Genomic DNA, 21,040 nt, shown 5'->3' with positions numbered 1-21,040 from the left:
TTTTTTTTTTTTTTTTTTTTTTTTGGTACTAAGGATCAAACTTGGGCCCTTGAGCTTCTGAGGTAGATGGTAGAACCACTGAGCTAAATCCCTACCCCTTTAACTTGTTTTTTTTGTTTTTTTTTACCGGGGATCGAACTCAGGTCCTTGTGCTTGCGAGGCAGTCGGCGGAACCACTGAGCAAAATCCCCGGTCCTTAACTTGTTTCTTATTAAAAGCATGATTTGTGGGGCTGTGTTTTATTATGAAACTTAAAAGCACCTCTTCACTTGGGCCTATGTTCTCAAGCTTGACCTTCATTTTATATAACTTTAGGACAAATCCTTTTCAGCTCTGTATACAGGCAGGTTAGTAATTTAGGGAATGTCTGTCTAAAAAGTTGGCAAAATAAGGTTTATTACCCCTAAATCTAATCATCCTCGTGAGGCTGCAAGGGCAAGAGATTTACAGAGTCACTCGGCCATGTCCAGAATTTCCTTTGCCCTATACCTAGCATCACTTTGGATTCCATTGGAGTCTCACATGACTGGTACTGCCCCAAGCAGAGGCAGTCATCTCATGGGGACCAAACTGGCCCGCAAGCCATGAGGATTCCCCCAGAATTACAGAGCTAGTACTGGGATAGTGATTGATTATCACTATCTAGCCATGATAGCATGATAGCACTGCATGGTGCTAGCCATGACAGCACTGCATGGTGGAAGGCCAGACTGATCGTCTTCATCAGAATGTTCCCCCACCCAGGTGCTGTAGCTGGATGCCTCTACTCTTCTCTCACTTTCCCTTATTAAGGGGCTGGCTTTATCTTTTTCCCTTCCTCAATATAAAGTCCCTTACCATTTTCTCTTTCCAGTTAAAGCTTTTTCCTGTAAACTTGTTGCTTTAGTTTTTTTTTGGGGGGGGTACCGGGAATTGAACTCGGGTCCTTGCTTGTTGCTTTAGTTTACTTTCCATTATTACAGAAGCAAGGACCCATGTTAATCTATGAGAAATATAATTTATTATTCATAAACCGAGGCTTTGAAAAATCTAATAATCATTTTTTTATTAACAAAAAATCTCAGGCTATCTTAGCTAAATGCATAGAAGTTACCTCTTAAATTAAAATTTAAGAGCCTAATATAAATTTAAAATGGAGAACTGTTTTAAAACCTAAATTGTAACTTTAAAGGTAAAAGTTATCTTGTGTTTCAATCGAAGCATAATTTTAATTTGTTTTAAAGTAACAAAACATCACCTTGGTAACATGCTGTACCCCTTCCGCTTGCTGATAAGGATCAGGTGCTACAGGCTACCTAACCTTATCAAATACTGAAGCACTTCAGTTTTAAAAGTGAAGGAATGTCACTTGAGCGTGGAGAGTAGAATCCACGCGGCACATCCAGTTTGTTAATTTCAAGAGTCTGGGCTGGATTAAAATAGAAGCAAAGGAGAAGATGGGGAATCCAGAATGGTTTTCAGCCAGGGAGGATGTTGTTCCTGCTGAATTGCTGATTTTGCAGACAGAAATTTTATTCTGGATTTTTTTCCTCCAGCTTTGTAAATGAGCTTCCTATTTGAAGGGGAATTTTCTTCGTGTTAGAAACCAGTATCCTCTCTCCCTTTTTTGTTCACTCTGCTCTTCCTTTTGTGATTTTTAATATTTTGTTTAATCCCAAAGCTTCAATCAACAGCTTCTCCTGGAATGCCTAGCAGCAATAACAGAACTCCAATTTCATTCCAGATTTTAAAGTTGTATTTACCTTCTCCTACTTAACTTAGGGAAAGAGAACTCACATTTTCTGAGGACCTATTAAATGCAACCCTGCCAAGTCCTTCATTTGTACTGGTGGCAGAAGCGGGTGGGAAAGCAGAGTTGAGGTCTAAACCCATGACTATCAAAGTCCGAGCTTTTGGCTGTCCTCCTCTGGCTAAGCAAGATTTGAAACTGTGGAACATATTTTACAGCAGCACTCAGAATGTAGGTGGCACACATTCTTATATAATTTGTTTTATAACTATCTCAGCAATGAAGTCAGCTGGGCATTTAAAAAAAAAACTTGGCAGTTCTGAACTTGAGTGTATATTTTCATGGTAAAGTGACCTTTTGGGCCCAGATAGTGTTTTTCTAGAAGGATTCTGCCAGCTGTGCCATTGTTTTAACTGGTAGATTTGGGGAACTCGGTGCCCCTTCATTTCTGTGGTCTAAAGCTATTTCTGCCCCCTGTCTCCCTACAGTTATACAGTTAATGTGATGGTATTATCACTTTTGTCTTTAGTAATGTTATATTTAGTATGTCTGGTCTCTACTGCCACACTGTAAATATTCTTAGGGCTAGCAATAATGTATATCAGTGAATAACAAAAAGAAGATATTTTAGCTCCCTTAGTGCTTTGGATAGTATTTTTGAATGAAAAAATAAATAAGAGGAGAGGTTCTAAAAGAGAAAAATGAAGCAGTCAAATTAAAGACTGGCTGTTTTATATCACTGAATTTAATTATAACCCTTTTCAAGATGGAGTAGGCTATAGAAATCATCTAATAACAAATCCTCACCAGATAGATTAGCAAATGGAGACCTAAATCAGTTAAGGTCTCACAGTTACTTAGTGGCTTTATGTGGGTAGTTTTGCTGTGAAAATGATTAAAATCAGTTATGGGCTTCATGCACCATGGCTACAAACAAGTCTGGTCTCAGCATTGGTAGGACCGGTGAAAATATACTTGGAGCTACTCTGCAGTTCTAATTCTCAATTTCTAACCTTTGTGATTGCCAAAAGAGTATGGTTCTAGAGAAAGTTTTTCTTTATCTTGGAACATACTGGATTTTTATAACAGTTGAAAGCAATTCAGTTTCTAGGGCTACCTGGCAAAATTCTAGATCACTGTGAGAAAGCACTAAGTGAAAAGACTCTGGCCTCCTGTATTCAAATTTCAGCTCCTCAGCTTGCTAACCTTGTGTCCTTGGCAAGTTACTAAACTTGGCTGTGGCTCTGTTTTCTCATTTGTAATTTTACCTCAGTTGGTAATATACCTCACAGTTATGCCATATAACTATCAAGAGAAATGAATTCGTTCATTGATGTTTAGGGGTTTTTGGAACCTTGGAAATGCTCCATAAATTTTACCTGTTAAGATGATCATAGAATACCAAATAGCTTGAGCCACTCTTATTCAATCAGGATTATACCTTTATTGGCAAGGGGAATGTTTGAAATTCTTCCTGAGATTTCATAATAAAGACTGTTTTGAAGGTAATATTTCAGTGGGATTGGGGAGGTTTGGATATGTAAATATTGGATATGAGTCCTTTCCAGATAGGAAGAAATGGCGAGCTACTAAAGTATTCTGGTGGGAAGATATGAGGTTTGTCCATTGTAACTGCAGTGTTACATTCTCCCTGGGGAGAAATGGATGCCTAGTCTAGTGGATATTTAGGTTCAGCCGACTGAAGGCCTGCCTGAGATAGCAGGCCCAGGAGCTTGGGTTGGGAGCCTGTGAATACCAAATTCCCTTTGGCAGCAAGACAGAGAGAGGAAGGGTTAGGGAGGGGTGGGACTGAGGCAAGGAGCCCAGCCTGGGAATCTGTTGAGTTATTAGGCATAAAGAAGAAGGGGATGCAGAATTGATAAGACTTTGGAATTGATGGGGGGTGTATGGTCTTACACATTGGTAAATCCCATTAACAGAAAGAGGCAGCTGTAGAGGAGGGTGAGTTTGGGATGGAAGGCTGTGATTCAGTTTTGTGAACATTGGCTTATGGTACAGTTAAGAAAACCCAAGAGAACCCTCCCCCCGTAGAAAAGGCAAGTAATTCAATATCTGAGGTAAAATTTGGGAAATCATTTCCATGTGTGATAGTGTTGATTATATGAGAATATATGCAATTACTTGGAACTGGGCCTGTAGATTCAAATGAGACCCCCACATTCCATAGTGACATTTAGGGCAAAAGCCATAAAGTGCTGGGTGTAGGAATTCAGTTCTGCTGGTGTATGAGTCACAGGTGACTCAGAGAGCCCCACCCCCTTCCCTCAGTGCTTCCAGATGCCAGCCTGCTCGAGCCACAGAGGAGGAACTCCTGTTTCCTTTTGCCCACCACACACTGAAGGGCAGCCATTCTTCTTTAATCCTAGGCAGAGAATTAGGCTTCAACTTTGAAACTGAAGAACAGCATTATAAAATCTACATATTTTATATCACAAATTTAGAAGACAGACACTAAAGACGCAACTTTAAATTTCAAAAATTCTAAGAGCAAATGTTTTATAACCCTTCATTTTTGTATGTGGTTTTCAGTGGGTATAAATATACTCTGTGGGTGTGTGGGTGACTTCTTATGTTTTGGAAAATGGTGAGAATATGAGATGCTGAGTTTGGATTCTGGGATGAAAGCTATAATTACAAATTCCGATTCTTTCCTAGGGTTGGCTCATGGTGGATGTCTGGTATCTAGAAACCCAAGAAGCCAGAATCCGCAGCAATAACCACTCCCCTCAGGAATGAAAAGAATCACTGTGATGGAGAAGAGAGGGAGTGTGGAGTGGTGGCTTTTCTTGCCTGGTCTCCTCTCATGCCCAACAGAGGCTGTTCAGGGCTTTGGGGCAGCAGAAGTGGTAGCTGGTGCGATGATTTCCCTGAGCCTGGTGCTCTCAGCAGTCGTGCAGCTGTGATGGAAACAGTTCTAATTATAACTTGGGACTCATTTCAGATCCTCCCCCACATCTTGGTGGATGTGGTAAACACCCTAAAAATACCTGCTGCCTGAACCTTTGAGGTACCTGAAGAAGAAGGGGCAGGTACGAGTGTTGGGCTGGACAAAGAGCCCAGTGTTGTTGGGCGGCTTGTCCGCCTGTGTGATGGGCTGTGAGCGTGCCGCCTGCTCTTGAGTCTCTCATCACTGCTGGCAGGTTTCAAGGGAACTATTCATAGACTAGACATCTGTTCTCTGTCTCCTTGAACTCAGATCCACAGCTGCCACTATGGCACTCAGGCAATTTGGTGGGTTCTAGTTGTATTTCACGGAATCAGAATTTTGTAGCAGGTATGGACTATTAAAAAGCCATTGAAGTCACTACACTGATGGAGCCATGTTTCTGTACCTATATAGTAACCACAGGAAATTGAAAATAGAATCTCAATGTTTGAGTATTAAAAGAAATCACTCTTATAGTTATATAATATAAAAATAGAGGGATAATGAAAACTAGTCTTTAAAAATTATTGTCTAAATGATCCCTTACAAAGTTGTTTGCTTTTCCATTTAAAAATTGGCACTGTGAGGCTCTCTCAGCTTCGGTATTTTGAGTAGAAGTTCATTGGTGATGTAGCCAGAACACTGGGAGTCTTATCTTCAGGGAGAAGGTTTTCAATATCTCCTTTCTGGAATTGTGAACCATAGCCAGGATATTGTGATCTAAGGGCTATGGGTAAGCTCTGTTTGCCAGGAAAGAAGGCATTCACAGATGACCTTTAATGCCCATGAGATGCACTCAAAGTGTGGAAGCAGTCAACACTATCTTAACTGAACAGTGAAGTCGCCCAACTTTCTCAACATGTGCTACTTACCTTCCCCAGTCTCTTTGAGCGTATTTTGAGAGGTCCTGTGGGTGTACAGCCTGTGTGAGGAGGACAGGAATAAACCAGTTGGGTGCTGAAAAGATTTAAATATGTTCTATTATGGTTGTTACAACATTGCCTTAGTTGGAACCCGTGTGTATTCTTCTCTGAGCTTCTCAAACAAAGCTCTTTTTGCATTTTCAAGAGTATTTAACTATGAGTTAAAAATAAATCAAAAGTTTTGAATGAATGATAGAAACCATCAAAGTGTTTGGAGTTTTTGTCACTTTACTGCATATCTGAAATAGCCACTTTTAGAAACTCTTGTTTGCTGGAATCAGTACACTTAAAATAGGAAGCGATGTCCCTGGAAAGTGGTCTACGACTGGCTTTGTAGAGAGATGTGGATTGGAGTTGCCAACATCCTCAGTTGAGAGGAAGCTTAGAAACATTCAGGCACCAAGGGATCTCTTTCCATGCATGACAGAGAGGACAGGAAGAAGGTAGCACTGTTCATGGCCTCTCAGACATTTCTCCTCTGCAATTCTAGAATGAAGAGCTTCGAAACTTGTCCCTTTCTGGCCATGTTGGATTTGACAGTCTGCCTGACCAGCTGGTCAACAAGTCTACATCACAAGGATTCTGTTTCAACATCCTATGTGTCGGTAAGTGACTCATCACCCACTGCCCTGAGAGGCCTCTGACCCTCAGGTGTTGCGAGTATGTAACAGAGCAGCGAGCTTCCGGGAAAATGATATTTTCACTCCTTATTACTTTAGAAAAGCCAGGCAATAATACTTGATGTTCTTATGTCACACTGTTGTAAAAATTGAGAGATGCATTTGGGTACATGTACATTTTGTGATATTGTTCAAATTATTTTTATTTCTATCACATGGTCAAGCAACTGGGCAGTTTAATATTGTTATTAAAACATTTATTTAAATTTTTGGCAGGGAGAGGGACTTGTACTCTAAGTAGATACAGGAAGTTGAAAGAAGGAACTTGAGATATATATAGGAAAAACATTCAAAAGCCTTTTAAGAATCTGTATCTAGGGTTTCTGACTATGGTACCATAGTCATCTCTACTGGAGTCTTTTCAAAGATACATTACCTATAGTAAGCAAAATCCAATACTACTGTAACCTTTTGCCTGCCTTCCTGACTGCCACCTCCCTCCCTCCCTCTCTTCCTCCTTCCGTCCGTCCCTCCCTCCCTGTGGTACTAGGGATCAAAACCAGGAACACTCTACCATGAGCTGCATCTCCAGCCCTTTTAATTTTTTATTTTAAGGGCCGGATATTTAGCTCACTGGCACCATGCCTGCCTGGCAAGTTCAATCTTTGCTACTGGAAAAAAAAAATGTTTTTTAAATTTTGAGACCAGGCAGATTTCAAACTTGGCTCCTCCTGCCTCAGCCTCCCAAGTAGCTGGAATTATAGATGTGTGCCACTGTGTCCAGCTCTCTTAACTAATAAATTTACAATATTTAAAACTTAGTCACTCTTAGGACAGAAGTCAATCTAAAATTTTATTTTATATCTGAAATAAATTTTCTGCCTCAGGTATCAAATTAGCTTTCTTTCCTTAAATTGGGGTCTAAAATGGATCTTAGTTTGTTCCTGTTAGACAATGGAAAAGTCCAAAGAGATATGACTTCTGTCCTTAGTATCTTTTATTCTCATGCCTTATATTTTATACTTTAGCTTAGGCCTCTGGCCTTAGGATTTTTCCTTTCTTTCTAACTGTATCCTTTTTAAACTAAGAAGAAGATTTAAAAGAAGTAGAAAAAGAAGAAAATCAAAATCTAATCGTCTGTTAGTCTGGAGCAGAAAAGTCCCTGGAGCAGATAATATCTGTTGCTTCACCTGCCACACTTGATAATGACCAGGCAAAACAACAGTGAAGTCGTTTGGGTTGTGTTGTTTTGTCACTGTAGTTTTTTGCATAACCTTTGAGACAGGCCAGAGCAATTCTGGATGTGGCCAGGTGGACCATCCTCTCTCTAAACTTGGAAGAATGTGTGCCAGGTGTGGTAGTGCAGGTGTGTAATCCCAGGCTCAGCAGGCTGCGGCAGGAGGAGCACTGAATTCAAGGCAAGCCTAGGCTACATAGTGAGTTGAAGGCCAGCCTGAACTGCATAGCAAGATCCTGACTCAGGGAAAATCAAAAACAAAAAATGAAAACCCAAAAAACAAACAAACTTGTAAGAATGTATTAGACTCCTCATGCAAGTAAAATGAATTGAGTTTAGAAAGCGTGTGTACTCAGTGTGAGAAGCACCATAGCCTACTTGTTAGTAGTGGAATTTTGGGGAAGCAGATGTTTTCTTTTTTAAAATAACTTTTGATTCCTGCTTTTTGGTAGTGCTGGGGATTGAACCCAGGGTCTTGCCCATGTTAAGTAAGCACTCTACCATTGAGCTTGTCCTCAGTCCTTTTTAAAACTTTTATTTTGAGATGGGCTCACTAAGTTGCCCTTACTGGCCTTGAACTTTGGATTCCTTTGTCTCAGCCTCCTGAGTATCTGAGATTACAGATGTGCACCACCACCAAAGCTTCTTAAGGAATTTGTTGCATATAGGCAGTGCCTGGGGTGTTGTGAGAGTCTGTCATGTAGAAAGTTGCTTTGACTGGCACACTGGACAGGCTTTCTCTCTGGCATTGTGTTAAGCACTGGAGAGAAAAGGCCAACTTACACTTTCCCTTCTCCCTGTGGGAAAACCTGTTAAAATTCAGCGTCTTTCTACATGCTCTGCAGAGGTAGGGCAGCTCTTCACTAGCATAGCAATTTGTTGGCAATTTGCTGGCTTTCTATTCAAAGTTTGCTAATTGTAATCTAGGCCAATTGCTATTCTGGCTTCTCTTCCTGGCCTCCTCAGCCCAGTTTTATAAGCCTACCCATTTTCATAAGATCAGCTCCCGAGAGCTGCTTGGCCCCTGTGCAGGAGTGGATAGCCTTCTGCTGGGGCTGAGGGGTGGGGTGCAGCTACTGTGCTTGTCCCTGGAGGGCACGGGTGTGGCACAGCCCCTTGTATTAGAAAGCACAGTCCTGGCACTAGTGGGGACTCCTCACAGGCCAGCGAAGGCCATGCTGCTGCATCGTAGAGCAGCCACTATTCTGACTTCCTGAGTGGTGGTAATAACCCATGATTCTTAGATATTATGCTTTCATTCTTTTTTTAATAGATCTAAGGTTAGCTTTTCAAAGTGGTTAACAGTATACCCTTATTGTTTACACCTTTCATCTCTTACCCCTATCCCGTTCCACAGAGATGACATTGGGATCCTCCTGGGAGCTCTATATAGTTCAGTAGTAAATTGCTCCAGTATCGACAGCCACACCCGCCTGTTCTCTTCCAGCTGTGTTGTAGATGTTGGTGTGGCTCTGCAGGGCTGAGTCCCTGTTGTGACCTGCCAGGGAGAACATAATCCTATGACATTTCCACCTTTTGTGGTGCCTGCAGTTCTTAAGTTTTTTGCTCCATCTTCAAAACCAGATACACAGTTTTCTCTGCCTCTCTCTCTTTTGTTTTGTTTTGGTTTTTTTGGTGGTATGATTGAAGGGGTTGAACCCAGGACTTTTGCACTGAGCTATATCTCCAGCTCTTTTTTTCAAAATTTTGAGACAGGACCTTGTTAATTTGCCCAGCCTTGAATCAAACTTGTCCTTCTCCTGCCTCAGCCTCCCAGAGTGCTGGGATTACAGATGTGCACCACCACACTTGGGTTCTGACTATTCTTGTGTTTTGAAATTTTTTAGAGAATTGTACCATTCCATTTTTAACTCATTTAAGACTACTGCCCAACACACAGTCCAAAGGTAATATATAGAGTTAGGGAATTAAGAACTGGATCCAAGAGTCAGAGTGTTATCAGGTCACTTTCCCTGGCTCTTGGTCCTGCTTGCTTCTGCCAGGCCTCATATTTGGGTTTTTCCCTCCCACCCACAGTTACCAGTTCAGCAAGCCCAAGGAAGAGAGCAAGCCATTCTGTCACATCTCACTGAACACTGCAGGATTTCTGTAGCTCACCAGGAGGGGATCGCAAGCCACCCTGGTTAGGAGATTGGGGGTCCATCTACTCCAAAATACAAGGGGCTCCCTGTAGGAAAGACATGTTGTCAGAAAGGGGATTGAGCATTGGCCAGACACACCCTGGATGGTTTAAAAACATTTCTCATGATTGCATGTGTGCTTTTTTGTTTTGCTTTTACACAAATAAGTTCCTGCTATTTATATCTTTTCTTTTTCATGCCAGAGTAAGTCCTGGATATCCTTGCATGCCCTCATATTTAACTGTCTGAGTTCTTTTCCATAATCTATTGGATCTTACCATGGCTTGGGTGTGGTTTGACTGTGCCTTCCGAGGGCTCATATGGTAGGAGCTGGATCCTCAGTGTGGCAATATTGAGAGATTGTGGGACCTTCAACATGTGAGGTCTACTGGGAGGTCTCAGGTCATTGGGGTAACAGTCTCAGAAGGGGTTAATGTAGTTTTTATAGACCCTCTGTATCAGTTCTTTAGAGAGGGTTGTGAGAAAAGAACAAATTTGGAGGAGGCAAGGTGGTGCGTGCGTGTAATCCCAGCTACTTGAGAGGTTGAGGCAGAAAGATTGTGAAGTTCAATACCACTCTGCGAAACCTAGCAAGAAAGACTCTGTCTAAGAAAATAAAAAGGGGTAGGTACATAGTTCAGTAATAGATTACAGGCACAGCATATGTGAGCTGCAGGGTTCATTCCCTAGTACAGCCAGAAAAACGGGTGCAGTCTGGCTGAGTGATTTCCCTCCCACATGTGCTGCCATCCACCAGGAAGTCCTCATGAAAGCTGAGCTCACGCTGGCCCATGCCCTTGAACCTCCAGAATCGTGACCTCAATAACTCTCTTCTTCATAAAGTCACCCAGTCTTGGGCCAGGGATTTAGCTCAGTGGTTCTGCCGCCTGTCTCACAAGCTCAAGGGCCCAAGCTTGATTCCCCGGTACGAAAAAATAAATCCAACCAGTCTCAGGCATTTCATTATAGTAATAGAAAATGGGTTAACATAGATTCCTTTGGTAAGAGTTAGCAATAGTTCTTTGGGGGATAGAGGTGTCAGTATTAAACCTTAACTGATCTTCAGAGAAGAGGAGAACGTATCAAAGCTTCTTTCCACTAATATTTTACAGCAAAATAGCTGTATAAGAAAAAATATCTGCTATCAATCAGTGATTTTCTAAGAGCCTATAAAAAAGTGTTTTACCTGATCAAAACATTTGGACAGCCTCATAGAGGAGTAGGAGTCATATTTTTCAGAGTACCCATGGTGATCTCTTTCCTACTTGTCACAGTATGCACATGTGTGATGTTTATGGCGTTAGTCTATTTTCATGTGATAAATGTGGGAGGGAATTAAGGTTAAAAAAGAGTTATACTCTCCCATTAAGGATTTTTAAAGATCGCAACAGCTAAAGAATCATAATTTTGTTTTGTGGCAAGAGTTTAAAAGCAGAGGATAAAACCAGGGTAGGAACTGATCTTGGAATGAACTTAAGTCTGTTTCAGAGATACTGGATTAAAAGTCTGCTATTAGAAAGCCTCTCGGTTGTGTCTTAGGAATAAATGTAATGGGAGGGGTAGTTTTCACTCACCCAGGGAGAGAATTCAAGTGCTAAACTGGCTGACAGGACACCCTGGAATTGTCAGTCCCCCAATCTTGTCATGCTCACAGCACATCGTCACTCTCCAAACTGTACTTCAGTTCTAATAAACCTTTTTATGTTTACTCAAAAGTCTAAGTTAGATTCAGCCTCTTTCAATGTTTTTCCATCTTTCTCATTCATTTTCCAAAATGACACTTACTCTGTGAGAAGCCACATCAGAGTCGGTCTAGCTGTGTGTCCATTCCTCACGAACACACAGAAGCAAAGAAGATACTGCACACCCCTGGTTTTGGAGAGGAACTTGTTTAATAGGAGAGCCAAAGTAAATTAGTAAATTTGAAAATACATTTAAAAATCCAAGCCTAATTCTTTTGAGGGGATGAGAAAAAAGGAATAGAAAACATAAGTTTAAGGTTATTTTAAGTGAGGCTATGCTGTCAACATAAATTCTAAGATTCTCCAGTCAAATTTTAAACATATTGATCTCATCTTCCAGGAAAGACTATGAAGTGGCTTACAGGATAAAATGAATGAAAATAAAATTGATCCCAGAAAATAAGATGAAGCCCAGGGTAGAGTGAGAGCTCAAAGTTTGCCATGAGGCTGCCCATAGTAATTAATTTATGAAGCAGTGCAGTTGTCACTCAGCTTGGTAGTTGGAGTATAGAGGGAATCCATCCATTCATTCAACAGGTCATTTAGTGAGTACATATTATGCACCACACACAAGTTTAACATATGACAGATTTATAGTATCTGTAAAATAAAAAAGCTATTACTCCAGAGAGCACACCTGGAGATGTTTCCCTCATGGAATTTTAGAAAAAAGATATGGTGATATAGTGGCTGGGCTGGGGCAGCTGTAAGTTAATGCAGTGGGTTGATGCAGTGGGTTGTGCTCTTGCTTTAGGTCCCTCGTGCAGGGTGTGTTACTGTGCCACAGCATGGTGCCTCAAAGGGAAATGTGTGAGGAATGACAGATCACACCTGGTAGCATGCTGGTTACCTGGCTCCATCCGCAAGTAAAATCTAGACTCTCACGCCCAATTTCTCACCTGAGTAACCAGGCTTGGTGATTGGAGTAATACATGCTGAATCTCATTTACAGTTATCGCCTAATTAATAATGCAGTCTTTCTGGAGGTGCCCCCCCACATCTGCTTTAGAACACATGGATAAAGTCATCTCAAGAGTGGAATGAAAGGGATACAGCTGCTTTCCCTGGTGAAATGGGCGCCATGGTCACCAGCATTTGCGGCAGCAGCAGAAACAGAAGCCATGGATAGCACTTCATGAGTGACTCTAATTATTCTAACAATCATATGTTCAGGCAGATGAATTGGCAGTAGAACAAAAAAACAAACAAAAATCTACCGCAGTGGCAAGTCTAAGTATAAATGATTGCCGTGATCATTTCTACCTTAATTTGTGATAAGTGCCTCCTCTGTCCGTGGTACTCTGCTAGGGAGCTTTGAGATGCTGTAGTCAGTCATTGATTGAACATACTATTGTGGTTGTTTCATTTGAACTGGACCCTTTAACTAGAAGGGTCTCAGTTACTCAGTGAGACACATTTTGCTCTTGTGGATCCTCAGAAGTACAAACAAGGCTTTGTTTTCAATGTTCAGATAGATGTCTGAGAAGCCAATGCATTGAAGAACTTCTTAACTTTTATAGTTCTTTTTATTCCCAAACTGTCACTTTGTATGAACCGTTTTTGGTGATAGCATTGCTGTTTCCAATTACGGCTCTTAAAAGCACAGAGTAAAGAAATGGAGACCTAAACACTCTGAAATTTAGAGGGACAGTGGTTTGTCAACCCACTGATTATCCCCATGTTGTAAGTGGGACCTGGGATGCTAATTGTTCATAATTTCCATCTTCTGTCATTAAAGTTGTCGAGGCTTCCAAAAAAAAGTGTGTGTTGTTCCACATTCACATGTACTTAATAATTTTCCACCTAGTAAAAGGAGTTCATAATTCCAACCCTGTCCAGGTAACCTAGAATTCTTGTCCTATAAATTGAAGTGTTTATTGTCCCAGAGGAAGCAGGGGAGAGGTAAGCAGGTCACTTTCTACAACAGAACCTTTGACAGTGTGGAGAGGCTTCTCTGGGGAGTTCTGCAGGGTGCCCTTGTCCATGTGGTGAGAGCAGGGAAGTTTGGTTACACAGACACTCAAGTACTTACAGAGTCATCTACCAGATTCCATGTGTATCCATTACTTAGTAACTTTGTTTTGCTTAAAGCTACTTTGTTAAGCCATGAATCTTGATTGTGAGCTTGTTATCCTTTAAAGAACAGAGATTGATTTCTCTTACATTTTTTGATGGGGTGTATTTATAAGGCTATTCAGGAAGGTAAGGAGGAGAGAACATAGTCCCATTTGCTACACAGCCATACCTCACAGGGATCTGGACTAACATCAGGTATTGCAGAAGTTCATTGCTGATTGTTTCTGTTCACCATTTCAGCCCTGTTGAATACATTAATTTCTAGTATGCTGTAGGCCGACTTGCTCTCTTTCTCCTATATTCCCAGCCATCGTCCATCCTTGGCACAGCTTCTGTTCACTGAGGACCTTTGTTGCTGCATGGCCTCTGTTTATTTACTGTGCTCTGTACACCTGCCCTTTTTATGTCGTGACCTCATCTGTAGATTGTGTATCTCTCATTCAAATAAAGAAGTTCTGATCAGGTGGGTCCAGTCGGTACTATTATATCACAGTATGATGGTCAGGTGTGCTTGGTGGCCTTTGGATCAGGGGCCTGTTCCTGGTTCAGTTATCTGTATTCAGTTCTCAAGATCACCAAGTATAAGATCTGGTTTTGCTTATAAGGGGAATGTGGTTATGGCAGACAGTTAGAATGTTATTCCCATAGTAATAAATCAGAGTTGATTGGTATTCATATTAGATTCTAAGACATACGAGAACATCCTACCAGGCTAGTTCATTGCTGTATTCCAGAACTTGCCAAAGTGAGTGGTATATAGTAGTACTGGAAAATCACAGGCTGAATGAAGCCTGATGAAGGAGGAAATTATATGATCTTAAGATATATTAAAATGGGAAAGCTTAAAGAGTAATGCAAAGCCAGGTGTGGTGGTGTATGCCTGTAATTCTAGCACTCTGGGAGGCTGAGGCAAGAGGATCACAAGTTTGAGCCCAGTCCAGGCAGTTTTGCTCCTTAGTGGGCTAAACTTTTGCTGTATTGCCCAGACTAGTCTCATAATTTGTGAGTGCAGGTGATCCTCCCACCTCAGTCTTCCTTGTAGTTGGATTACAAGTGTGTCTGTCACTACACCCAATTTGAACAAATTCTTGTGTAGTAAGGGAAAAGCCACATAAGACTTCTAATCAGAGAAAACTCAAATCCAGAAGGACTCCATCCTACTTTACTTTTGCATCATGTTGGAAGACAATGAGTACAATAAATAAAGAACTTCGAATTAGTGGATTTTGTGCTTACAGTGAGAGTATTGCCCTAAGGCTACAAATTCCAGAGCTTTTCTTTTCCTTCAAGTATCACCATCCTTAATATGTCATCGAAACAGTCCATTAGAAGAGGGAATGTTCCCAGGAACATTATCAGGGTTAGGATTTGTTGAAAGGGATGCTATATATTGGCATGTTTAAACCAAGCTGAGAAGCTTTTCAGATTTTAAAAAAGAAAAGATATATCTATAGAGCTAATGTTTCTATTTTCCTCTGTCTACCAGTGTGTATACTCAGCTACCACTGTCACCAGCAAGGCTGGGTTCTTTCTCACCGCCAGCTATCTTTGACTCAACAGAACTAGAATCAGGGAAGACATGAGTTGGTGCTTTGTTATTGGATTGTTTTCTGCGGTGCTGGGGATGGAACCTAGGGCCTTGCACTATGCAAGGACTCTGCCACCAAGCTATATCTCCAGCCTTGCTTGAGTCCTGTTTTGAAGATTGAGTTAATGTTCATCATGGCTGCACATTTGTGTCTCACCATTTATTTGGTATAGTTGTTCCAGGCTCCTCACACTCCACTTTGCACATGAGGGACTCAATAAACAACTCATTTATTTGAATTATCATTGAATTAATAAGGTCATCATTTCAGGTCGTTTAACATCATGCGGTTTCTGTGTCATAAGTGTCAGCATGAAAGTGGAAAACTTAATGTTTGTCAGCTTGAATTCAGCTGAATAAAAGGGGGAAATCCTCATTAAGGAAGGATTAACATAGACTCATATCCATAACTGGAAAATATTAGGCAGTCAGTTTTTCTGTAACAGCAAAGTCAAGATAGTGTGTTGACTGAAGGTGGCCCTTAGAGGCGCACAAACCTCTCAGGTTCAACTCTGGCTTCACTACTTGTAGTATGATTGGACGAAACACTTACAAACTTTACCTAAGCTCTCCTGCTCCATCTTCCATGTGGAAAAACCCTATAGTATCTATTTGGTGGAGCGAGTAGCAGGGTTTAAATGAGAGAAGGAATCAGAAACTCTTACTACAACACCTGCCACAAAGTAAACACTAAGTAACATTAGTAAATATTGTTGTCAGGAGACTTGTTTTGAAATACATAATTCTTTTCAACAACATGGAATCAAGTCTTTTTTTTTTACAGTAACAGATTCAGTGATACAGTTTATTTTTCCCTTAACTATTATAGTATTGTATACTTACTAACATTTAGGAGAGGACAAGAATTTATATCCTTGTAATATGCAGACTGACTATAGGCAAACTCACCGGCACTGTTTTTCTATCTACAGAAAAACAACATCTTGTATACATTCAGACTTTTTTGTGGTGAGTAGTTTCTGACATTCACTGAGGCATTTCTGGGAAAATATCTTGTTGATCATACATAGAAATATCTTTCTTTTCACAGTGGAATTTCTGGCAATTTTTTTAAACATTATAAACATGGTTAATTTTTTAAAATACTGATGGACTGATATCTGAGAGACACATTCTCTGACTTTCCCTTTGTGATTATGTAGGTGAGACAGGCATTGGAAAATCCACATTAATGGACACTTTATTCAACACCAAATTTGAAAGTGATCCAGCTACTCACAATGAACCAGGTGTCCGGTTAAAAGCCAGAAGTTATGAACTCCAGGAAAGCAATGTTCGGCTGAAGCTAACTATTGTCGACACTGTGGGATTTGGAGACCAAATAAATAAAGATGACAGGTATGTCTTCAGATGTTGTAGAGATATAAATGGGTGAGGAGATAGTAGGATCTATCCTGGGTCGATTCAAATTCCAAAGGTTTCTGGTACATTCTGTTTGTGGGGCTTGGTCCTCTTAACACCCGGAAGATGCAGCATTTTTATCCTCAGAGAAATTTTTTGGGAATATTCTCTTTTGAGATCAGCATCAGACCACAGAATTGATTCTGGCTGGGATAAGCAGAAAAGGGTTTGTTAGGAGGAATAAGGTAACCTATGCCATTTCTCCAGGAACATCCGAAAGCCAGGTTTTGGGGTTTTCCCTCTAGGAAAATGAGAGATAACCATCTATGCTGCAGAATGGTGTTAACAGAAGTCTCTGCTGTTAGTTAGCTGCCTCTCACTTTATGGGACCTGTGACCCTGGAGGGCTCCTGGACCTCCACATCTGTTTCAGTCACCAAGTGTCCGCACCATTGTGTCTCCTTCCCTACGTGTGGCTCTGCCTGTATTGCTCACTCCTGCTTCTAGGCCTTGCACAGCTGCATCTGCTGGCAGAAACTGAGCCACATCCAGATACTAGCTGGAAAAAATCCCGAAGATATGTTTTTTTTTTTTTTTAGCTCTGTAGAATGAGAAGGCATAAAAAGTAAAAGGAAGGGTTGGGGATTATAGCTCAGGGGTTCCACCGCCTGACTCGTAAGCATAAGGACCCGAGTTCGATCCCTAGTACCAAAAAAAAAAGTAAAAGGAATTTGGATGAGCACCTGGCATGCCTTCCTCATCAACTGAGGCAGAATGGGATATTTGACTTAATGCCCAAACACAGAATGAGATGAAGATTGTTTCATAGGATTTTGCATAAAAAGCCAAAGCCCAGGACTAGGAGACCACACTGTGATCTGGGTTTTGCTAGGAAGAAGCTGTGAACCCTGAGAATATACTTTATTGGAGATAAATATACTGTGTTAACACTCTCAGGTGTTTTCCAGTGCTAGTATATGTGAAAAGTTGGGCTTTGAAGAGGGATGTGAATGTGAGGGGTTAGCCTATATCTTGATGTTTTTTGACAAAAGCGATTTTAGTCCTTAAAGCCTCACAGTGAATCAAGCATTTTTATGAATGATCTGCTAGAAAAATGTTCAGTGAATTTCCAGCTGGCAGAGGATCTTGACTCTGGTGGTCATGGTATGGTGTGAGGGTCTTGTGAGTCCTCTTGTGAAGTATCTGGATCTTCCCTCAGGTTGCTCAAAGGTGGGAAGCACTTTGGATACAAAACTTGCCAAACTGAGTCTTGAATAATGATTGGGGTCTCAGTCAAACATAATGAGGAATTCAAGTTAATTGGGTAGGTTAAGGTTTTCTAAGCAGAGAAGATCTGTTAAGCTAATTAGGTAATTTATACTACAAAATTCTGTGTGCATGTGAAAAGTTTAACCTACTTAAGAAATAGAATATTTTTTAGGCATATTGGTGCAGTAGTTTTGTGTAGATCAGGGTTCCTAGCTACCAGTCCATTCTTGCATATTTATTTATTAAAGCTATCGTTCTTCACATAAACTTGAAGATATAATTATAAAATAATATATCGAGCCTTTATTTTATAAAATACACTTACCCTATTTGTAAAGCCATCTAAGTTTGGATCTTCTGTATGGACTGCTGCTTGCCCTCACTTGAAGGGTGTTAATAATCCTTGAGGCCTCCTAATACAAATCCATGTATTAATCCTGCACCTAAGATTGTACTCTTATTTCTTCTCAAGAGCACCATTCCTATTCAATCTCAACCTTAAATGCCACAGTTATTTTTAAATATTACATTAATTATCAAAAGAAGTTTGGGGAAGTTAAAACTCACAGATTTGATAGTGGTTCTAGACGGAGACTTCTAAATACATTTTTGAGCAGTGACACCTTGCAGGAATATCCCATGCAGTTACCAGTAGATAAAAGTCATGGTATGTTTCTTTAAAGCTTATAAACTTAATTAATACCAAGTTTTTGGCTTTTAAACAAATTTCCCTAAAGTCAGGCATGGTGGTGCACACCTGTAATCCCAGCACTCAGAATGTTGAGGCAGGAGGATGGCTGGAAGTTTGTGGCCAGCCTGGGCTACATAGCCAAGACCCTGTCTCAAAAACACACAAATAAACAAATATAGATAGACAGGCAGACAGACTGATATCTCTCCTGAAAACTGTACATGTTATGTACCTGTTGTGTAAAGAAGAACTTGAACTATTTTTATGTAGAAATGTGATTTGTCTAGATACATTTTAACTATCAGTATATAAGCACAACAGTACTGACAGAAATATTTAATGCATTCTTTGGCCTCTGAGCTCTTTTTGTATCTCTAGAGCACTTTAAAGGCTAGCAGGCGCTCTTCTAGCCTCAATACCAAGGAATGACAGAGGTTTCTGGCTGAAGGCCGCTTATAATGCCAAGTGAAATAAATGAAAATCAAGCGTTTTTTACCACAAAAGGGTGCAGGAGCATTGTGGGTGGGGTGGACAGAGCATCTGAGCATTGCACAGTCATAGAACCCATGTGGGGCAAGTCCTCGTCTCCAGTTCTCAGCCTAGACAGATTCTTCCTGGGGTTAGAAAATCTCCTGTTTGTGCATTGCCTGATTGGGCCTTGTCTTAGTGATTTTTCTTCTTGCTAAGACAGAATATTTGATGCCCAAAGTAAAAGGAAAGTTTAAATTCACAGTTTGTAGCGGTTTCAGTTCATAGTTGGCTGGCCCTAAGGCAAAGGTGGCATTGAAGAGGAGAAACAGTTTGTGACAGGCAGAAGGCAACAAGCTACAAGTGATAAGCAGTGACCCTCTTTCAGTCCCTTGTATCTCTCCAGGTAAGCTGCCCCTTAGGATGGGTAGCACTCACACCCAGGGTGGGGCACCCTTAATCCTACCCAGAGCTATGCTAAACCAATCAGTGGATTAATTAGTAACCACACACCCTTGATCCTGGCATCACACACTCCAGATGCAGGCACCTCCAAAAAGCCCTATCTATGACTCTGTGAGGCTTTGGAGGGACATCCAGCCCCTCAGGACAAGCCTTTTCAGGATTCCCAAGGAATAAAGGCGTCTTATTGCTAAGATTACATCTGCCCACTGGGCATGGTGTCATATGCCTATAACTACTGATACAGAAGGATTATAATTTCAAGGCCAGCTGGGCCACTTGGTAAGATTCTGTCTCAAAATGGGCTGGAGTGTACCTTTTTACAGAGGCAGAGTACAGGGCTAGCACTGGCTAGGCCCTCAGTTCGATCTTTAGCACTGACAAAAATTTTTTTAAAAAGAAAGGAAGAGATGACTCTGTCTCACAGTCTAGCACTGCCACGAAATTTTATGTTTTGCCTTTCCCCCAAAAGGGAACTATCCCTCATGCTAAGGGGTTTCACTCAGCAGCACTAATAACTAAGTTAGTACAGTGCAGATCCTTGTATTTGCAGCTGGAGTCTTCTTTAAGAAATTATCTGACTCATTTTGGGTCGAATAATAGTTTCCAAGGAGATCTAGAAGAGAGGAAGTGTGATGTTAACCTAACCTAGATACCACATATTTTTTCTTCTGAAATTTCTTGACAGCTGTTGCATAATCTCCTTGAATGACATTTGAAATTCTTCGGTACCCTTTGCCTCAAAAGGCATTATTGACATGACTACAAACCCAAATGACTTGTTTAAAAATAGTTACTTGGATGGGCTTTTTGTCCATCAAAGAATTGGAAGTGGGATGTGCATTTTTGCGGTGGTATGTGACCCTGTGGAAAAGGATGTGCTCTTTCTCTAACCCATGATTATTTTTCTTACTTTGGGAAGTAGGCAAGCTTTTTTGCCATACACGTAAGACTTTAAGAACGTCCCAGTTTGTTTATGTAGGCCTCAGACATGTCAGCATTCCTGCGTCATCATCCACCTCTGGCCAGGCTAGCTAGAAGGACATAGGAAGGCATATCTGGTAATGTTTCCTGTTACATGTAACTCCTTTCTTTGTTCAAGGGCTTCCTTGCTTTGGCTGCCCTCTTCGGGAAAGAAGGAAAAGGGTCCAAATAAGAAGGGAAATGAAGCTGTGCTTTCCAGCTGAAGTGGAATTGGTACCACCCCTCTTTGGGAGATGGGAGATGGGCTGTCCATGGCACATCAAGGGCTGTAAGGATAATCCATCCGGAAGAGCATGGGTGATCAGAATCCACTGAGAGAGAAAATCTTCAAACACACCGTATTTACAAGAATCATACAATAGTAGTGAAGCAAACTTTTTACCCTTAAAATTTTTATGTTGCCCTTTGTAGCAGAGTTAGTCCAGGGGTAAGGAGAATTGACTAAGAGATAGCGAGATCAGAGGAAGACATGGCAATGGTTTGGTTGTATGTAAAATGAAGATTCGGTCCTTGAATGAAGACGTTGGTCATTTTGCAAGAATGATCAGTAGTTAGGATGGATGGACCAAAAAGAGGTAACTTTTCTAGCAGTTTTAGGGTCTACTTGTATGATTTTATTGCAATTTTTTGTGTATGGAGTTACATGAATAACAATGAGCTAGTAACAAAAGCTACTGCCATGTCTTAACAGGAAATTATATGAAAGTGGAAAGGCTTGTTTGGTCCTGTGTGCCCCCCACCCCCACTCAATTGGCCACACAGAATATAAATAGGTATCCTCTTTTTTTTTTTTTTTTTTTGG

General features: G+C 40.9%; 1 protein-coding gene across 4 annotated transcripts in view; it reads left to right on the top strand.

Moving 5' to 3' along the window:
• Positions 1–21,040, top strand: part of Septin11 (septin 11) — a 52,626-nt gene that overhangs the window by 8,061 nt on the left and 23,525 nt on the right. For all 4 annotated transcript variants that reach the window (XM_010619882.1, XM_010619880.1, XM_010619879.1 and 1 more), the window contains exons 2-3: positions 6,090–6,204; positions 16,167–16,362. In XM_010619882.1, the coding sequence (XP_010618184.1) occupies positions 6,090–6,204; positions 16,167–16,362 (311 nt within the window). The remainder of the gene's footprint in view (positions 1–6,089; positions 6,205–16,166; positions 16,363–21,040) is intronic.

The sequence above is a fragment of the Fukomys damarensis genome, unplaced genomic scaffold, assembly GCF_012274545.1.
Source record: "Fukomys damarensis isolate Sample0158 unplaced genomic scaffold, DMR_v1.0_HiC HiC_scaffold_32, whole genome shotgun sequence".
Lineage (NCBI taxonomy): Eukaryota > Metazoa > Chordata > Mammalia > Rodentia > Bathyergidae > Fukomys > Fukomys damarensis.
Note: the sequence above shows the minus strand (reverse complement) of the source record. Positions and strands in the feature narration are given on the sequence as shown.